Source organism: Durotheca rogersii (assembly GCF_024521655.1).
Source record: "Durotheca rogersii strain YMJ 92031201 chromosome Unknown GGS23scaffold_9, whole genome shotgun sequence".
Lineage (NCBI taxonomy): Eukaryota > Fungi > Ascomycota > Sordariomycetes > Xylariales > Xylariaceae > Durotheca > Durotheca rogersii.
Genome location: NW_026251240.1, coordinates 781787 through 801514, shown reverse-complemented (window position 1 = coordinate 801514; position 19728 = coordinate 781787). Strand labels below are relative to the sequence as shown.

The 19728-nt window shown below is 55.3% G+C and overlaps 6 protein-coding genes across 6 annotated transcripts; 3 read left to right on the top strand and 3 right to left on the bottom strand.

Annotated features, from left to right (window-relative positions):
- The first annotated feature begins 152 nt into the window (after positions 1-152).
- GGS23DRAFT_567073 (putative oligomycin sensitivity conferring protein) lies at positions 153-1652 on the top strand. Its single transcript, XM_051516307.1, has 3 exons — positions 153-522; positions 686-1000; positions 1163-1652. Exons 1-3 carry the CDS (start codon positions 370-372, stop codon positions 1367-1369), a joined length of 675 nt encoding a protein of 224 aa, XP_051372155.1. The 5' UTR covers positions 153-369; the 3' UTR covers positions 1370-1652.
- Positions 1653-1973: 321 nt separating this feature from the next.
- GGS23DRAFT_605011 (Six-hairpin glycosidase) lies at positions 1974-5527 on the bottom strand (the record flags this gene model as incomplete). Its single annotated transcript, XM_051519694.1, has 8 exons — positions 1974-2325; positions 2377-3621; positions 3675-4134; positions 4193-4820; positions 4941-5037; positions 5113-5230; positions 5304-5342; positions 5404-5527. The coding sequence occupies 8 exons, from the start codon at positions 5525-5527 to the stop codon at positions 1974-1976; spliced, it is 3063 nt and encodes a 1020-aa protein (XP_051372154.1).
- A 1435-nt stretch (positions 5528-6962) lies between these two features.
- On the bottom strand, positions 6963-9654 carry GGS23DRAFT_605010 (ras GEF; the record flags this gene model as incomplete). Its single annotated transcript, XM_051519693.1, has 4 exons — positions 6963-7055; positions 7126-8927; positions 9057-9260; positions 9348-9654. The coding sequence occupies 4 exons, from the start codon at positions 9652-9654 to the stop codon at positions 6963-6965; spliced, it is 2406 nt and encodes an 801-aa protein (XP_051372153.1).
- Positions 9655-11727: 2073 nt separating this feature from the next.
- On the top strand, positions 11728-12581 carry GGS23DRAFT_534016 (uncharacterized protein). The gene is made up of 2 exons (XM_051514758.1): positions 11728-12327; positions 12398-12581. Exons 1-2 carry the CDS (start codon positions 11960-11962, stop codon positions 12543-12545), a joined length of 516 nt encoding a protein of 171 aa, XP_051372152.1. The 5' UTR covers positions 11728-11959; the 3' UTR covers positions 12546-12581.
- Positions 12582-15639: 3058 nt separating this feature from the next.
- On the top strand, positions 15640-18084 carry GGS23DRAFT_596618 (uncharacterized protein; the record flags this gene model as incomplete). The annotated part of the gene is made up of 3 exons (XM_051518502.1): positions 15640-16348; positions 16526-17356; positions 17417-18084. 3 exons carry the CDS (start codon positions 15640-15642, stop codon positions 18082-18084), a joined length of 2208 nt encoding a protein of 735 aa, XP_051372151.1.
- Positions 18085-18250: 166 nt separating this feature from the next.
- On the bottom strand, positions 18251-19572 carry GGS23DRAFT_621082 (uncharacterized protein). The gene has a single exon (XM_051521149.1). The coding sequence runs from the start codon at positions 19202-19204 to the stop codon at positions 18410-18412; it is 795 nt and encodes a 264-aa protein (XP_051372150.1). The 5' UTR covers positions 19205-19572; the 3' UTR covers positions 18251-18409.
- Positions 19573-19728: the final 156 nt, after the last annotated feature.

Genomic DNA, 19728 nt, shown 5'->3' with positions numbered 1-19728 from the left:
GCACAGTCAATCAGGTACCTAACCGGCCTTGCATAATAATGTACGTAGTATCTGTGCTGTGGCTTGTTCGTGCACCTGACATAGAGGTAGGTATGTGGCTTGCCTCGCCCCCTCCGTCCTCCTCTCTACCCGATAATTTCCCAGGCGGGAGAACCGAGGCCCACCTTCCCACTGCCCGCAGCGAGCTCTCATTGGCAGGTTCGAGTTAGGTCACTTTTCCGGTTCGATTTCTCGCAGACAATTCGGAAACGCTCCGTGATCGAGACAGACAGAGAGCGGGATCGCGCGACCTCGAAGAACAAGAAGAAGAAAAAACCACATCCGACAAGCACACACTCCCCCCTCTCCCTCTATCCCACCCTCGCCGCCATGCTATCCCGACAGGCGCTCCGCTCGATCCGGGCCGCCGCCCCCCAGCGGGTGCTTGCTCGGGCTCCCATACGCTCCTACGCTGCCGCCGCCCAAGACGTCAAGCCCCCGGTCGCTGTCTTCGGTCTCGACGGCACCTACGCCACCGCTCTGGTAGGCTCCCTCCCTTCCTCCCCCCGGCTATGGCATGCCCGTGTACAATCGGAGATGGTCGAGAAGAGGAAGCGCTGCAGGAGTCGATTGACGGGGAGACGGGGCGGAGGTCGAGCCGCATAGGACCAGGTTGGCTGATGAGCTATTTTACCTACTTGTGTAGTACACGGCGGCCGCGAAGTCGTCCTCGCTAGAGCCGACGGCGCGCGCCCTCACCACGCTGGGCCAGCTGTGCGCCAAGGATGCGAAGCTCGTCGCCATCCTCAGCACCCCGACGCTGACCGACGGCGACAAGAGCGCCATCGTCACTGAGCTGCAGAAGAACATTGGTCCCGCCGCCAACGACACTGTCAAGAACTTCCTCGCCACCCTCGCCGCCAACAACCGTCTCGGAATACTCCAGGGTGTCTGCGAGAAGTTCGGCGAGATCATGAGGGCGTCTCGTGGCGAGGTCGAGCTGGTCGTCACCAGCGCCCAGGTATTCCCCTCCTTTCTATTATGATTATAATTTCTCGGGATGGTAGGATAGCTTGGTTGTCCTGCCTTGTTCTCTTTCTCCCTCTCGGGAGATAGCGGACGAGACGAGCAGAGGAGATAAAACAGTGTAGGAGATTTAGGATCGTGCTAACGTCGTTTGTAGCAACTAGACGGCAAGATCCTGTCGCGCCTAGAAAACGCCGTTTCCAAGTCGCCGTACGTCGGCCAGGGCAAGAAGCTGAAGGTCACCAACCAGGTCAACCCCGATATTATCGGTGGTTTGGTCGTGGAGATCGGCGACCGAACAATCGACCTCTCCGTCTCCTCCAAGATCGCCAAGATGAACAAGCTCCTGACCGACACTCTGTAAAAACTATGAACCCTAACTTTGTCTGCCCCCTCCGCTTGCTTGGAGCGTAGAGCGTGGTCCCTACCTGAAATACTGGGAGCGCAGGTCGACTTGGGAGGCACCGAGGGAGATGAGCCGCGGCTCCATCCAGATGGGGGGGTCAGTTCGACGTCGCCCCAGAGATATATCATCGTGTGTATAAGCCCGTAGAATAGAGGAAGAGGCATTCGTCCCACAAAACCTCCCCACCTGTCCATCCGTCTACTCGTAGTATCGCCGCCAATCAAAGAGAATTGGCCGTCTACTCCTTCGAGAATTCATACAGCGTGCAGGTATAAGTGATTTCACGACTTCTTACCGTAAAGAGGTATGGCCGATCACGCGCACAAAAGCTCGCAAGTCAAATGCCACGCAACGCAAGTTATATACCCCTAACTGGCGCAATATATGCCGTTATCTTCTAGTCCTACGTGGAATATGCTTCGTGCTTCAGACACGGTTAGGCCATAAATAAATATCCAGCCATGAATAGGCCCCCTTCCACCGTTCGGGAAATGTAAATATACGTGTACCCTCCGGGCCAGCCCCGAGTGACCCATAGATCCTATCCAAGCCTAGGCCTGGCTTACGGGTTAATTTCGTACTCATCCCTACCACCGTATCCCTCGTAATCGTCATCATCCTTAACCCTCTGGAGCTGCTCTGAAATGTAGTGGTGCAAGTGCGCGTCCGCCTCCTTACGCAGTGCTTCGCGTTCAGGGTCGTCTGGCGCGACGCTTCGGACATCAAACTCTTCGCCGTTAACCGAGGCGTCAAAGTCGCTACGCGCGCTGATAGACCTCGCTGTCGACGACCGCCGCACATGCCCTCTGTGTGGCTTAGCGGGATTGCGAATGCTGCGATGAAAGACGTCGTCAAAGTAGTGCGCCATGCCTACGGTTGGGGTGCGGGGGGTCTGTGGTAGGCGGCAGCTTATGCTATTTGGTCATTAGCATTCGAAATCAAGTGTCCTCGCGAAGCCGACCTACCCCGTATCGTGGATCATCCGAGCGATCAGGCCAGTCCAGCCACACTGGTGCGTGGCTCCCAATCCACGGCCTGTGTCGCCGTCAAAGAATTCGTGGAACCACATGTGGTCTCTCCAGTGCGGGTCGAAGTCAAGCAGATCGTTTCCGCCGTTGACGCTTCGCCGACCATCGTCACCACGGGCGAAGAGGTGTTGCAATCGGTGCTGGATTTCCTCTGAGACGTGCCCGAGATGCATGTATTCCCCAGACCCGGTAGGACATTCCACTTGGAACTTTGGTCCGTAGAACAGGTAGAATCGTTGAAGAGATTCGACAAGGAGGAAGTTAACGCAGAGCCAAATAGGACCTCTCCAGTTGCTATTGCCGCCAAAAAGGCCGCTGTCGGAGTCTCCCGGGACGTAGCCCACCGTAAACGTTTCGCCGTTGACGTCCATAGAGAATGGGTTTTCCTTATGGTATCTAGAAAGGGACCTGATACCATGCTCGCTGAGAAATTCGTCCTCGTCGAGCATCCGCGTCAGGATCTTCTCCAGCCGATCTTTGCTGACCATCGAGAGGAGAATGCGGTTTCCCTTGCCTCTTTTCCGAATACTTGCCATATTCCTCTCGGCCAAGTCGCATCGGTTCTCCATAAACCAATCCACACGCTTCTTGAAAGATGGGAGTTTGTTGATCAATTCTGGTTCTAACGTCAGTGTAGCGTAGAGCGGGATCAGCCCAACAAGCGACCGGACAGGAAGCTGTTGCACCCACGGCCCGCCGTAGGAGATGGCATCGTAGTAGAACCCGTCATCATCGTTCCAGAGAGACTTCTCATCCTTCTCGCCAGATTTGAATGTCATGGCGTCGCTGATGAAAACGAAATGTTCAAAGAACTTGGAGGCGATGTCCTCGTAGATCCTCCGATGCTTTGCCAGCTCCAGGGCGATATTCAGCATGCACAGAGAGTAGAAGGCCATCCACCCTGTGCTATCAGCCTGTTCCAGGATGCCGCCGGTCGGGAGGGGTTCGGAGCGGTTGAAGATGCCGATGTTGTCCAGGCCGAGAAAGCCCCCCTCAAAGACATTCTTACCATCCTTATCTTTCCGGTTGACCCACCATGTGAAGTTCAATAGCAGTTTCTGGAACACTCTCTCGAGGAAGTCGAGATCCTGCCTCCCGTACATTTTGCGCTCGATCTTGAATACGCGGAAAGTAGCCCAGGCGTGAACTGGCGGGTTCACGTCGCCGAAATTCCATTCATAGCTATAGCCGTATTAGTCGGTCTATTTGTGTCTACCTCGGCGGTAAGAACATACGCAGGGAGCTGGCCGTTCGGGTGGCAGTACCACTCTCTAGTAAACAAGTCAAGCTGCTTCTTAGCGAATTCCGGGTCGATCATGGCGAGTGGGATGCAGTGGAACGCAGAGTCCCATGCCGCAAAGAAGGGATATTCCCATGAATCTGGCATGGACAGGACGTCGTCGATATGCAAGTGTTTCCACTGAGCATTCCTGATGGCCTTTCTCTCAGGGGGGGGTGGAGGCTGGGCGGGATCCCCATTGGCCCATTGGTCCCAGATGAACTGATAATGTTGTTTACACCACATCATGCCCGAGAACGCCTGGCGCTGGATACTGCGAAGGTCATCAGACATTGGTAGGGGGCTGATTCGGTAATAGAAATCATCTGCCTCTTCTCTTCTCTTTTCGATTACATCATCAAAGATTTCTTCGTCCAGGTAGGTCTCGTTCTTCTTCGACAGCCGGAAACGAATGACTACGACACAAGGTTAACACTCGACATTTCGGGAGAAGTCATAATCACTGCGGCCTACCGGCACATTCGCCGGGGGCAACGCCCCCTGACTCGTTGAATTGAAACCACGCGGCGCATTTCGTGCCAGTCTGGGCCGGATTCACTGCACTCTTCTCGGCGTCGACAATGTATCGATGGAAGGCGTCCTTGACGTAGGGAACCTTATTATCCTGCTCATATAGAAGCTGATAATTGGTGTCGTTGTCGGTAAATATGAGCTCCGGCTGGACATCTTCGCCGCTCATCCCGACACCTGGTGAAGGCGATAGCAACACGTATCGGTCACCGAGCTTATAATGTCTGGACCGGGCCATATTCTCGGAATACTCCGATATAGACGGTTTCTTGTCTATCGTCTCCCTGCCCCAGGCCCACGTGTTCCGAAACCAGACATGAGGGATGATGTGGAGAGGAGCCGGGTCTGGGCCCCGATTCCACGCCGTAACCCGGAAGAGAAGCTCGTCAGGGTCGTTTGCTTCTTTGGCAGTTTCGATCACGATATCCCAATACCGGTCTTCATCGAATATGCCGGTGTCGATAAGCTGGTACTCGTGCTCAAGTTTTGTCCTCTCGGCATTCTCCTTCACGAGGTCGTCGTAGGGGAACTCTCTCTGCGGGTATTTGTAGAGGTATTTCATGTAGGAATGCTAGAGAGCTTGTGAGCAGACTGTTGCGTGCGGACTGTCATATGGCGCGCCTTACTGTCTGCGCGGACACGAATCGTTAGCGATGGCTGCCCTTCTAAATCGACGGGACGCAGGACTTACGGGGGTATTGTCGAGGTGGAAGTGGGCTTCCTTTATACTCTCGCCGTGGTTCCCCTGGGGGTTCGCTAACCCGAAGAGGCGTTCCTTCAGGAAAGGGCTAGCCGTTGTTAGTTGAGAGCGGCCCGCCGCACGACAAAAAGCGCGGGTACGGTAGCAGGTTGGAATCACGCACTCTCTCTCGTTCCAGAAAGCAAAAGCGATGTTCTGTAAACCGTGGGCGTCAGACACCCCGGCAATCCCATCCTCGCCCCAGCGGAACGCTCGAGACCGCGCGTGGTCGTGTGTGAAGTCTTGACGGAGCTACGAGTTAGTTCGTATACCGCACGAGCAGCAGGTAGGCAGGCGCAGATAGGGACAGCTTACGGCCCCAAGCGTCACCGTCCGCGCTGTAGTCCTCTCGCACTGCGGGCCGTTTGTCAGCTTGCCGGTTGTGGGGGAGTAGCGGTGGCTCGGCTCTGCTAACCTGTAGCCCATTGCCGTTCGGCAACATACGGGCCCCATTTCTTCCAGTACCTGCTGCGATCTGCGTCCTCCTTGAGACGCTTCTCCTCCTCGGTGAGGTACTCGTGGTTGTCGAATACGACCATGTTTTGAACTAGCCCAAGGCCGGACGAGTTGATCAGAAGCGAGGTAAGCACGACTCCAGGCTGACGAATTGTCAGAGGGACTCAGCAGGCCGCTCGGGTGGGCGTTCGATGGGAGCACTGGACGATGACTTGGACAAGACGGAGGAAGAGAGAGAGGGAAGAGACAAACTGGCCGGGACGGTAGATAAATCTAGGAGCGCGGTCAACTAGGGAGCTTGGCCGCCAAAGAACCTCGGGCAGTTAGGTAGCTATCTCGTTCAGGCAAAGCCCAAGGACAGACGGCCGCGTGGGTTGGAGCTATTGGACGCGTGTGTATCGGACATATGTATGAAGGAGAAGCTAATGCCACCCTGGAGGAGCTGGCGGGTTCGAGTGTCCCAATTCTGCCTAACTACAAGTGGTGTTTCTGGTGCAATGTGAGGTGTTGTTTTGCTTAGGTATGGGTACTGTGTAGCGGACGGTGAGCTTATCGTAGCGATGCTGTCTATCTACCTATGTATGTCGCCTTAGGAGGAGGTAGGTAGGCACCTAGGCAGGTATACCTAACCTCACCACGTACCTGCGTACCTGCGTACCTGCGTACCTGCCCACTTGTCCGCTGCTCTAGACGAGGTAGGTACCTAGTACCCGCCTAGGTCAGTACCTAGTCGCGCCTGCCTTACCCGATAGATAATACTGTGGCAGGAGTTGTTGTGGTTGTGGATTGTTAGGCCGCGGGCAGGAAAGAGCAAACCCGTTGCGTCGAGGGTGTGAGGGGCGCAAAAGCGGGGCTCGAGCAATGACATCACCGAAATCGAGAGGAGGTGCGAAGGCGTCGCGAGGTACGTATATGCTCTCTACCTGCGGCAATCTAAAATCTGTGGAACCGACATAACATAGATACGCCCGCCCGAGCGCCGATAGGCCAGTGCTGTACGCTACCTCAGGTAGGGTAATATGGGCCTCCTATCTCTGCTGCGTAGCTTGCGAGGATCGCACACCACCCAGCCCCGACACGAGATGGCTCCACGAGCCGGAACGGTCCAGATCCCGCCATACAGCGCATCGCTCGTCGAATTGCCGCCAGCGTTCACCTCGCGGGATTCGTCACCTACTCCGTGCCTTCATCCTCGACAAGGACAGGCTGCGGAGCGTCCATGCTGGGAAAAAGGGGGTGGGGGGGGGAGGCGGGGTCCAAACCGCCGACATACGATAAAACCACCCTACATACTGAGTACCGCATTCATCCACAACCGTCGAGTCTGACCCAACTTACCTTGTCTACATGCCTCCCCACCCTGCCGTGGAAGCAACAGCATCCTTATGCAATCGATGGGGCGAATGTCGTTCTTCTAGCGCCAACTCCGGTATTGATTTCGCACGCCAACTTCCTCGAAGCTTATCATCCCATTGAGCCTCCCTCCTGTCAGCGGCAAACCAAGACCAAGTGATACCGCTACACTTTCGCGAACCAGGGGAACTTCTTCTTCCCGGTGTCCACTGCACCGCCGCTGGGGGATTCTACTTGGACGCTGCGCTGGTAAATATCCTAGGGTGCCGAGTTAGCATCAACTTATCTCCCATCGTCAGCAGGGTCTATGGTGGAATGGCTGCCTTACCTCCTCGTCAGTCGGCATCAAGCAGTCTAAGATAAGTTCCCTTGCCGTATCGTGCCTCGAGAGGTTCGGATACGGCGTCCCCTGGCTCTTCATGATGGGCAGGAGGATTTCTCCCAAGATCTCGAATTTCTTCCAGTTAATTCGGTCTCCCTGGGGTCCCACGAGCGTCATGCTACCCTCCTCGGCTGAAACCAGGTCCCTGCGGTGTAGCGGAACGAAAGGGATGCGTGGCAGTGGCGAGTTCTCCCAGGCTAATCGGTAGGCGAAGTGACTCTTTTGCGTTCCCATCAGCAGCACCAGCCTGGCAAAGCGCTTCTGCACGTCGGTCGGCACGAGCGTCCTCGTCTGGGAAAGCCGATGGATGGCCGTCCCGTTGATGCCGGCCAACACGGCCGCGAGCCCGTTGTAGTTATTCAGCTGCCTGAGCTTCAAAGCGATATTCATGAATTTCTCCAGAATCTGGGAGCGGTGTTTGGCCTTGTCTCGGATGAGGATCATGTTGGAGACCCACGTCGCGATATGGTTGAAATGCGCGATCATGCGGTTCACGTTCTTCATGGCTTTGCACTTCTCCTTCATCTCCGTAGACAGGCTAACGTGCCGAATCAAATCACGTATGCGGATTGAAGAGAACATGACCCAATCGATGCGTGTCATCTCATCCGCGATATCATCATTTGCCGTGTCCATGAATATGTGATATCGAAATTTCGTCAGGGGTAGGGTATAGGTAGGCACCATCGTCGCCGCCTCTCGTTCGTAATCCTCATACGAATGGAATTGAAATGAGTGCATCTTTCCGTGTGCCCCGGAATCCGTTTGGAGGGATGAGCTCGCCGAAGGTCGCCGTTCTACTGGCTCATCCACGCCCAGGGAACTCATGCTTTCCGACAGGTCAGCGTAGCGCCTGGTGTTAGAATCCTTGGACGGGACCGTGGTGACCTCGTTATCATCCACCAGCGTCTCCTCAGAGCTGTCAGCAGTCTCCCAGCCGGTGTCGTCGACCTCAAGGACGTTGCACTCGAGGGTCTTACGCATCTGCTGGGCGGCAGCCGAGTATATTGGTTCGTTGGATAGATTTCTTATTAAGTCTTCCAGATGCCTTCTCGTTGCTGGTCGTGCAAAATCTGCCGGGTAGGTTCCGACCCACTTAGCAATTACCTCGATAATTCGAAGTTGTGAAGACGTTTTGGTGAGGAAATGGATCGACTTGTCGTCCCTGATACGATCTAGCCGTGACAGGAGGGATGAGAGGAGGTGTCCCGGAGTCGAGAATTTGCGGTATAGACACAAGAAAATCTCCAGAAAATTGATGTCCGACCTTGACATCTTTGGGCCGATAAGGCGGTCGACTAACTCGTCAAAAGTGAGGCCCAGTTTCTTCGCGGGCCGTTCAAATACGGAATCGTCGGTCCGCTGCAGTAAGGGTATATCGTCGGTATATCGCAAGGAATCCCCGTCCGAGTCTTCAATATCGAGGAACGAAGCCGTGTTCTGAACACGATCGAGTCTCGAGGTGTGGGCGCGCGTTATGCCGGCCGGAGTCGAATCGTCTTCTGCTGCCTCCGGAAACTGACCCGTAACATGGGTTCCCGTATAGTCAACACGAGGCGATCTTGAGTGCCGATAATCGGACCCAGACGGAGGGGGAAAGCCTCGAAGTAACGACATATCTGAGCTGGCGCGGCTGTGTTTGCTATGCTGGCTTAATGGTCTGGGGTTGGTCTGCTCTAGTTGAGCGTCCAGATGGGCGGCCGAAGCTGCTCTGCGTCTCGGCCCCGAGCCTTCTGCACCTTCGCCTTCTACAGTTCGTAGTCAGCAGAAATAAAAGAGTAACGGACAGCGCTCCATATATATATTACCAATGCGATGGTACGTTTTCCCCTTCGGCACCTCTCCCGTCGCGAAAGGATCTGCGTAAAAGTACTCACCCTGACTCCTTAGTACTAGCGCCTTCAAGAGGGTGGATAGGGCTATCCTCGCGCTCTCGGGTTTATTAGTCGACGTCTTAAAGGTTGCGAGGCATGACTGGCATGCTTGAGAAACGGCCTCGGTGTCGATATGTCGCAAATTTTCTGGGGTATCGCACTTGGTCGCGACAAGAACCGCCGGCAACGACGAGTTCACGAGAGCGTCTGTCTGACTTTAGTCTCTGTCCGGCTCGTGTGTTGTTTTAACGGCGCGCGAGGAAGGGATGAACATCGGCGTTCACGATCACTTACTCAAGGTTTGAGGCAGCTCAATGATGCTATCGCGATTTGTCACATCGTACAAGAGCAAGACGCCGTTCACACGAGGTAGGATAGCGCCGCCCATCTGTTTTGGCCATTGGATCTGGCGGTCGGGATCTACGTCGAAGTACTCAAGATCCAACTCGAACAGGGTGACGGCGTAAGGTATATTGTCAATGTTGATGCGTGCCGTCGTAGGATTGGGGCCCGGGGTACGCGGCAAGGACATCGCCCTCTGTATGAAGTGAGACTTACCGACCCCATTGGCCCCTATGACACAGATGTTAATACTCTCCATGATGTCAATAGCAATTGCTCAATCGGATATATAGTCGGCCGTATATATCACACTGTCTTAACTTCAGCCCAGGCAGCTCGACCGGCATATCTGGTCATCGGTATCGAATACGGTTAGTATCTCGTTACGCCAAGTTGATGAGAGCTTCGCCGAAAATTCTCGTGACTATGAGCATATATAATCTTCCAGGGATTATCCTTTTCTCGCCACGCCTTTTTTTTCTCCGTTCTCTCTTTTCTGCCAATAAACCGGGTTCCAAAGGGGGTAAGGGTCTGACGAGCGAGACAGATTTCCTAGTTGGGGGCGAGAGAAGAGGTCGATGGAGTCGCGATTAAGTAGAGGGAAACATTCGAGAGAACGCGGGCAGGAGGCTCGAAGACGGATCTGCTAGAGTGTGTGGACGCGATCCGACAGGGGGGGACGGTAGATTGTGTGGCCTCGAAATCGGCTGGGACTCTATTCAGGTTGGACATCCGCTTCATTCAGGGCCATTACCTATAAGGCATCGTACAATGCAACACACCGGTTGTGCCCCCAAGAAGTCCAGCAGGCCAGGATGAAAAATAGATTGCTTGGACGGACAAACCACGAAGCGGGAGACGCGGAAGACGGGATGTCCGGTTTTTGGCCGTGGCGGAAAGATGTCGATTGGGCAACAAGGTCGTCTGTGTAATGTTGCGCCGTCTAACCTGGGGCGCGGGTATTAATTCATTATGAATCTCGGGGCCGCGGATTTAATTCCCTACCAACACGACGGGAAAGGGTCCTCGGGAGCAGACTCGTGGGGTCGTTTCGGCAGAGGCGAAGGCCGAAGAACGCGGAAATATAAGGAGGGAGAAACAAGCCACGGACTTGGCCTCGACGGGCGAGGGGGTGGGCGAGAGATCGGTCGGGTACGCGGGTATGTATAGCAGATAGATGAGAGGGCGGAAGGTGGTTAAGAAAAGATCGTCACGGACAGCAGTGTGGAAGATAAGTTGCCGCAGCCCGCACGAGCCTGGCCCATCCCCAAATGCGACGTCGACAGTTTTGAGTCGAGTCCAATTATCCGGTCGCGGGAGGAGTTGGCCGCCCCCTCAGCTGAAGCACCAGAGGTAAACCGGGACCACGCAAAGCGTACCTACGGTATGGCACTTCTTCCATCAGCCATGTGCCGCCACCCAGTGTGCACCTTCCCACCGTCTTGAGGATACGCCCTGATGTACCTATTTATTAGGTACATCCTCATGCATGACATCTACCTCTCAGGTACCTCCCACCTATACCTGTTAGGCCCCTATAGGAGCTAGGTAGGTACCTCTGATAGAGAGTGTACACAACGCGCTACTCTCCTAAGGCGCCTGACGTACAGGTGTAATCTCATAGAGGTAGTTATTCGAATACATAACCTTATATAAAGCAGCACCAGCTCAGTTCGCTCTACGCGTAATTCAGGACGGCTCCCTGAGGGCCTCGTGAGTTGGAAGAGCGCATGAGTACCTACCTACCTTGCACCAAACTGACAGGTAGGTACCTAGGTGGTAGGTAGGCAGGCAGGCAGTACCTCCTAGCCTCATATCTTGGCGACTTCTTCTCTTCCATCCTACCTCAGGTTCCCATGTACCTCCCTAAATACCTACGTGTGCACCGAAGTACTGGACCCGTCGAAGGTGTGATGTTGCGTGCAACTCCTTCCCCGGCTTGTCAGCTAGCCCCTGCATCCTAAGCTGAATTTTGCGGTGGCACGAGAGGTCTACTCAGTAGCAGGCCCAACTACGGATTTTTAGGGGGACGGCATGGCCTACTAGAGATGTACTACGTATCTCTCCATCAGGTTGCGATCATCACATATAGAGGTGAAGCCGTCATGGGCCGCGACGTGGGATATCCTAGGCTCCGTTTTGCTTGCGGGCACCGCGTAGGAATTCCGGGTTCGCAGCCATCCAACATGGCCCATATTGAAGGCATCCGAGGTGAGATTGTATTATGCACTAGCCTTGTGAGATACATAATGTACACACTTACCTACATTAGGTAGGTAGGGGTACCCGTTAGTGACCGTCGCGTCGCGACGGGACCAACCTGCCGCCTCCTCCTGGCAACTGTGAGATTGTCGGTCTACTCAGTACTGCCGTCGTAGGCAGGTTGTAATGCGAGGCCAATCACATATCTTGCGGCTAGGTTATGCCAGGCTATGCGACCTGCTCATCCTTTCCACGAAGCTCCCCGGGCGCACGTGGGTAGATTAGCCAATCGGCGCCGCCATGCCGGGACGATTCCCATGGACACACGCGCCGCAACCAGCAACTCCTACATCTAGGTAGGTATGAGTATGAGTACAGCAGGTAGATATATCTCCTCGATTACCTCCCTTCACCGCCACCTCTCGCCTAGCCTGTCCGCATACATCGCCCGCGAGCTTTCCAACATGCCAAAGTACCTACCTACCTGCACAGTGAAGCAAGGAGGTCGGTACACAGGGCGCCCATCAAGTGCTACAGACATGTGTAGGTTCGACGCGGGGTTCCGCCGGAGGTCCAGCATATGCGGTCAATCACGCCATGCGATGTCGGAACTGAAGATATATATCTCGTTCCGCCTTCGCTTAGCCCTGCGATATCCGAGCGGTAGCGTATGCCGGGCGTCTTGGGGTTCTGATCGAGGATGCATGATACGACGAGACCTCGCGCTATTGTCCGTATTATAGCACACACATCCTATCGCAAGGACACGCGCGTACTAACGGGCCCTGTGCACTAATTAGTGCTCTCTGTTTTACTCCGCCTACATACCTACTACCTAGCGCAGTAGTAGGTCTCCCTCGTGGTCGGCAAAGGCCGACGGCGTTTTTCTCATCCCACCTGCGGCGTCCCTGCATTCTGCTCCCGGCCCCCAAGCAGCGCCTAACCTAATGATGGGGGGTGGGGGTGGAGGAGGGGGAGGGAGACAACCGGGCGGTCTTGTTGCGCTATTCCCCTGATAGTTTCCATCGAGACGAATACTCGTCGGGTGGATGTAGCCGGCACAGCAGGCTAATAGAAGTCTTCACGGTCAGGGCCATTCAGAGGTTGACCCGACATCACTAGCCGATCGAGATTCGGCAGGCCTATACTAGCTGCGGCTGCATCTCCAAGGGCCACGAAAGTCGCGTTGGTAGGTAGACTCGCGTTCGAGCGGTTTCTTATCGATGAAGGACCAGCCGACGCGACTTCGTCCGCGCGCTGGGTTGGGTTGGGGGCGTGTGACAAGAGCTTGAGCGATGACACCTGTCAATTGTGGTGAGGTGTTCGCCATACCTATGGTGTGGAACCCGTTCCAATTTCCTTCCGGATTATTCTGCGTCATGTAGGACGCCACGGGATGGCCGGGAGCCGGCCCACTACGGCCCCGTCCTATGGGATCCCCGGGATGCCTTTACGAAAAGGGGGTTGATCCCGGATGTCTGGAAAGCGACCCTCATGCCCCCAAGACTTGCGGTGTTTGCTAATTCTTCGGACCGTGCGACAGAGATGACGCCTCTTAAGGACAACTACGACTGAATTTCATTACAGCGTGCCATCGGCAAGGTGGCACGACCTGGGCGTTGTTACAAGAAACGCTACTGTGCTGCAGGCTACCGGAGGTGTCAGCGTCCATTTACACTACGCCACTTATCTTGAGGGGTCTTTTTTGGCTCCGTTTTAGGCCTCATTTCCCCTTTATATATGGCTACGCCGTTGGAATTTGTCATCACGGCCGACGAACTAGAAGCTTGAGTAACCGCTGACGGCTAGGTGGCGCTCTGGCCAGTGAAAATTCACTGCAGTCCTACGGATAGCCAAACGTATCTCGCGACTACTACCCAGCCCAGCGGGGTAAAGGGGTGGTGGTCAGCAGGCAACGGACTGAGATATTGCGATTGCGATCCGAGGGCCTACGACGTCGCCTATATCGCGCAACGTATCCGAGAAATCTAGATAGGGGAAGAAGGGAGAGGTGGTGACTTATCCTCTACTTACCTAAGGTACTCAACTGCGATCTGACAGCCTTAACCTTGCTACTGGTAGCACTAAAAGGGGGAATGGGGAGCAGGCAGGCAGGGGCAGGTATATCAAATCAGCAAATAGTGATACCCTAGGTACCCCCTACAGGTATGTGAGGGATCGGATCCATCCCTACGGTTCGATCTACCCTTTATCAAGGGAAGCCTCTCTCTTTCGTACCTCATAGATAGATAGGTACACATTACGTACCTAAGGCGCTGGACAAACACCCAAAGTACATAGACGAAACATGTCCCCCTAAGCAAACCAAAGACTCTTTTTAAGTGTAGAGCGTAGAAGTTGAGCTCCTCCAATCACAACCTCGAGAAGCACAACTCCCAGTAACACCTGAACTTCGATCCACCAGCCCGTTTTACGTTACCACCCAACCCAGCTAGACGAGATGCCCCCCCCCCCCCCCCCCCCGAGAGCGAGTCATGAAATGAGACTATGCGATGCGTGTTTCCCCCCTTTTTATTTATTTGTGTATGCTTAGCTGCTCATCGTACGGCCTTTACAAAATCATTCTCTGCCTTTGATCCGGGTATTATAGATAGTTATCCGATTGCAGAATGAAGAGGGTTACATCCACCCTCGCGGCCTAGATGGCCGTCATTAGGCGATTGAGTAGTAGATAGTTATATGACACTGTTTAAAAACCTCGAGTACTTTGCATAGGGAAAACATTAGATAGGTACCTAGTTGTATATTATTAGGTACCTTGCGCATACGTCTGTAGGTCGAGGGTCGCCATCGTAGCATCGTAGGGACGGCATGCCACCAAACCTATTCTGGTTGCCTTTTATTTTCCCAAGAGGGTTATTGCAAGGTCACTTCCAGTACTCTGGGGTGTTCCGGGGTCCCGTGAGCCGTGGATAAACTGGCTTATATCTTATATATGCACGAAGGTGTGTCGAAGAGGCTATGTAGGTAGTTATAGTATTACGCGATGCTCAACGTTTTAATATGCCAGTCCTTCCCTGTAGAATCAACCATCTACTGTGGCATATATAACACTCGGCTGTGCGGCGCCCCGACGGCTCGCATTCTTACATAGGTGCTTGACCTACCCCGACGACTTTAGTCGGGATGGTACGAGGGTATAACCAGACTTGGCCCTTCTCGTAGAGCCCGTGACTCCTGTGGCCAACGAGGCCCGGCGCCTCCGTGCTGAGAGATACCTTGGACCGTACCATGTGAGATTCATGCGTACCGAGACTTTATAGCTGCTCTCTCGGCGGCAAGAGTAGATGGGTTCTGGTGGGATCTGTCGACCAGCCCAGGGCTCGGATAGCAGCAGGGCGCGAACCTGGGACAAAGGCCACCTCGCTGCCTGTCCCGAGGCATCCTGCGTCTCCGCCTGGGTAACGGCGTCTAGTAGTGAATACGGGAGGGTTGTACGCCTGTACGTGCGCCCGACAGGCAAACCGGCAGGTAAATAGCGGGCAGCTCAGGTAGGAATATGGGCACGTCGGTACATTGTGATGTGGTGGCATGTGCACCCTCCCCCGTGGTGCCCTGGTGCCGTTTGCCATGAGCTGGATGATGAATAGATCGATCCGTGGCACAGATACGTCTTTTCCACCCCAACTCCCGCACGCTACATGTCGCTACCGCAAAGGAGGCCGCCATCGCGCCGGGCCGGAGTGAATAGGTATTTCCCCAGATTCCACCCCATGCCGCCGCAAGGTAGTGGCTTCCTCGACCTGACGGCCGTGACCTAAGCACATTGCATCATCGCCTCATCCTGACCCGTCGCGCCTTCCCACGCCCTTTCACACGCCCCTTTCCCTCCCGGTCGGCGATAGAGACTGGCTGACTACGCACTTGCCTGCGGCATCCACCGCTCCTCGCCCCTCCTCGTCCCAGCAACGGCAGCGCTGCCCGAGGCATCCACAGCAAGCAACACGCCTTCCCTAGCAACCGGGCCCGCATTTGTACTGGTTAATTTGGCACTTCGTGACCTGGCCGGTGGCATTTCATCATGGACCATTCATCCCACTCTTCGAGCTCGTCAGGAGATGAAGCCCGAACCATGGGTCGCCATCACGGAAGCCGTCCGCGTTTGCCCAAACGTCTGGAACTCGATCTGAGCGCTGCTATCAGCCTAGACCAGAAGGCCCAGCTCCAGAAACTCGCCAGCTCCATCATCGACAGAATGCAGAGCCAGCTGTGCGAGACCTTCGACAATCTCGGCCTCGGCAGCGTCCCGCCCGGCCGAGGGATCAACCCACCTAGGGCCACATGCAACGCCATACCCAACCCCTGCAGCGACAAGTACCGCCACATGTACGGTGACGTTGGCTTGAGCAAGGAGACTGACCTAGGAGATGGGGTGGGAGACGGGGCTGGAGACGGGGAGGGCGCCGAGAAGCCAACGGATAAAGCTGATGTTCCTGCTGGATTGGAGGCACCGAGCCCTAAGTGGAAGATACCCAAGTCCCCTGACGAAGCGCGAGATATGTATGGGAAGACGGACGTCGATGTACTGATCTCTAGCCTCTCCGAGCTGAAGCACGATGCCGTCGCACACTTCGGCAAGTGGCGCGCAAGCATCCTGAGGCGTATACAAGACATCGTAATTAAGAATGGCGGAACCAGCGGCAACGTGAGCGGCCGCGTTCTACAGCAGACATCAGGCAATGTGAACCGGCCTGGTAACGCCGTGAGAGGAAGACTGCCGACACCAAGTGGTAGGTTCATCCCCCGACGCTCACTACAAACACCTTATGTATCTTTCTGTTCGATACCGCCCTCTTCTACGTCCAAGCCTTCCCCGGCAACTTCCTGCCTGGTGGCGCGGGACCGCCTTAGCCTCACCATCGAAGGCGCCCTCACGATCCGTAGGTAAAGCTGACTAGCGATCACAGGACCAAGCGCATCGGCTACGGATTCGGCCGTCGTTCTTGCTAGACTCCACACCCCGATTCCCACGCCCCTTCAAGACACCCCCAAGGAAAAGCGCGCGCTGATCCTGCACTCCATGATGTTGATTCTCCTAGGAATGGACCACTATTCTCTATACTCGAGGATCTTTCTGGTGAAGCTCGCTTCCTCGCTGAATATCCCAACATGGGTCTTACACCAAGACGAGGTTAGGGTCTCCGGGGCACTTTCGAAAATCATAGAAAATATCCCCCCTGCCGAAATTGTCCAAAAGCGAACGGAGGAAGCTAAATCGTCAAGTCGACGCTGGAAACCCGGTACCGCCCCGGGGGCCGTCGCTACCGCGCTTGCGCCCTCCCTCGCCGCCGCCGGAGTCGGCACAGTGTTCGGGGGCTTGGGACTTGACGAATCTGCGACGGCTGGTTTGCTAGGACCCATGGCTGAGAACATACCCACGATCGGTATCTTGTTCGGTCTGTATGGAGCCCGGCAGAGTACTCGAACGATGGAATCGTACGCCAAGGACATCCAAGACTTTGGCTTCGTGCCTCTACATGGCCCTCCCCAGCGTGAACTGAATGATCCTAAGGATTTGCCTACCGAGTGCCGTAGAATGCGAGTTACTATTGGGATTGGCGGCTTGGTGATGAATCATGACAGTTTCGCCGATCCTTGGCAGGTCCTCGGTCAACGAACCGAGGCTTACACCCTGAAGTGGGAACTGGAGGCATTGACGAGAATGGCTGTTGCGTTGGACACACTTTTGGGGACTTCGACCTGGAATATGGCCAAGAGGGAGATCACGTCAAAAACCGGTAAGAAGCATTCTCCCATGCTGCCAGCTGAATAGGGGCTAAAATTCGGACGAACTCTAGTTTTCGAGAGGTTAAAGCAGGCTTTGTGGCCGGCAGGCCTCGTGAAGATCAGCAAAGTTATCGAGAATCCGTGGTGTGTCGGGATGGTTCGAGCCGAAAAGGCGGGCGCCGCGTTAGCCGACATTCTTATGAGCAAGGTCTTCGGAGAGCGGCCCGTTAACCTGGTAGGCTATAGTCTCGGGGCCCGCGTCATCTACTCTTGCCTGATGGCATTGGCGGAGAAGCGAGCCTTTGGACTCGTAGAGAACGTGGCCATGATGGGCGCGCCTTGCCCATCCGAAGTGCGCGTTTGGGCGTCAATGAGGAGCGTCGTTGCTGGTAGATTGATCAACGCCTATTCTAACAATGACTATATCCTGAGCTTCCTCTACCGCAACAGTACTTGGCAATACGGAATTGCCGGATTGCAGAGCATCCAAGGCGTACCGAACGTCGAGAATCTCGACACAAGCGATATAGTTACTAGCCACCTTCGGTATACTTGGCTTGTCGGCTGCATCCTCAAGAAGGTTGGCTGGGAAGACGTCGAGTACGCTCAAGTTTCACAGCAAGAGCAAGCCTTGGTACAGCGTATTAACCAAGAGAGGCGGTTTGAGGAAGAGCATAACAGGCGGGCCAATGCAGAGGCTGGCGGAGACAGGTTCGGGAGAAGACGACGAGACGCGTAGGGCCGGGTAGCAAGCAGCAACAGTACCCGGGGAAACACCGACTCCGTCACGAGTTTCAGAGGTTCCGCCACGAATCCGGAACCGAAGGAACGGCCGGATATTTTTTAGTTAGGGAGTGGCACGCCTTATTGTTTTTCTTTCGTTTTGTTCCGTAGCCGAGAGGACTACGGAGAGATCCCCGACCTTGTAAGATTATACTAAGCAGGACTTCCGGAAGGGGTGGGTTATGTACTTCGCGCACAGAGCGCATACCCATAGATCAGGCGGATATTGAGAATCCGCATTGGGCGTATACGGATCAAAAAGACTCGTTTTTAAATGTCCCCTAACCCACTACCTGGACGGGGCTTGCAGGGCCGGACTGCCCGCCGGTCCTAACCACAAAGTATCGTCCGGCCGTCTCGCTAGCGCCGGCGAGTACGTTCCAGCCCTCCTCTGTGTCTGGATCGACCCCCTCGGGCTGCCCCCCCTGCTGCTTCTGCTGCCGCGGCTGTCCGCCTTCGCCCTGCTCCGCGGCCTCGGCTCGCCCGCTGCGGCGGGGCCTCCGGGCGTGGCCGACGACGCGCTCGGAGGCGAGGGCGGGGCGGAGGGCGGCAAGGCCAAGGGTCTGGGCGGCGCGGCCGGCGGCGGACTCGTCTCGGATGGCGCGCAGGGGCTGGACGCCGGCGGTGTCGACGGCGCGGACGGCGCGGACGAAGCGGAGCTGGGCGGAGAGCGTGGCGAGCATGCGCGCTTCCTCATCTCCTGGTTGTTGTTGTTGTCCTTCTTCCTTGGGGGGTCCTTGCGGGGCAGGGAGGCCCGAGAGTCGGAGGAGGTGGTGCAGGGTTTGCGGGGAGATTACGGGGGTTGTTTCCGGCGGAGAGGAGGAGGAAGGTGCGGGGGAGAGGAGAGAGTGGACGGACCAGGTCGGTGTGGAGAGGAGGGCGGATAGGCTTGGTTTGGTAGGAGTGCTGGTGGTGGTGGTGGTGGTGGTGGCGTCGGAGGTTGGGGTAGAGGAGGAGGAGGAGGATGCTCTCGATTGTGAGAGCTGCGGTTGCAGCTGTACGGGCCGACGTGCTGATCCTGATCGCTGGACCTGGCACAGCGCCCTGAGGCAGCTGCTGCGGAAGCTCAAATTCATTGTTGTTGTTGTTTTCAGACGGCGCAGAGGGTCTGGGTGTGTTGGTAGACGGCGCGTTATTGTTGTTTAGGTTCTCCCCGAGGCCCAGGAGGGAGGAGAGTTCGGGCTCTTCCCCCTTTTCTTGCCGTTGTTCTTGGGGTTGAGGTGTGTGAATATCCCGAAAGGGGGGAGATCCCTGCTAGAGGTGGTATTCAACAGGTGGTGAGGCTGAATCAGGCTGCTGCATACTTACCTAAGTGATGTACCTATACCGGAGGTTAGTAAGTTAGAGAGGTGGGTAGTAGGCCGCATGTATTTGGTGTGTCTAAGACACCTACAGGCTAACAATTGGGGTAGAATCCACTCATATATTGAGCCTTCTACACCTCTGAAACCTGGCGGCCTTACGTTATAAAATTTAACTGTTTATTTAAACCATCTGCTAGCACATATCCACTTACGCAGGGGTCCATGTTGCACAATGCAATAAATAGGTACTTATTTATTTACAGGGGCGCCACCTGAAAGGTACCTAGGTACCTCCT

Coding starts and splice junctions, on each gene's coding strand:
- GGS23DRAFT_567073 (XM_051516307.1), top strand. CDS start 370: ATGCTATCCCGACAGGCGCTCCGCTCGATCCGGGCCGCCGCCCCCCAG. Junction 523..685: donor GCACCTACGCCACCGCTCTG/GTAGGCTCCCTC, acceptor CTACTTGTGTAG/TACACGGCGGCCGCGAAGTC. Junction 1,001..1,162: donor TGGTCGTCACCAGCGCCCAG/GTATTCCCCTCC, acceptor CGTCGTTTGTAG/CAACTAGACGGCAAGATCCT.
- GGS23DRAFT_534016 (XM_051514758.1), top strand. CDS start 11,960: ATGAGTATGAGTACAGCAGGTAGATATATCTCCTCGATTACCTCCCTT. Junction 12,328..12,397: donor CGACGAGACCTCGCGCTATT/GTCCGTATTATA, acceptor TGCACTAATTAG/TGCTCTCTGTTTTACTCCGC.
- GGS23DRAFT_621082 (XM_051521149.1), bottom strand. CDS start 19,204: ATGAATTTGAGCTTCCGCAGCAGCTGCCTCAGGGCGCTGTGCCAGGTC.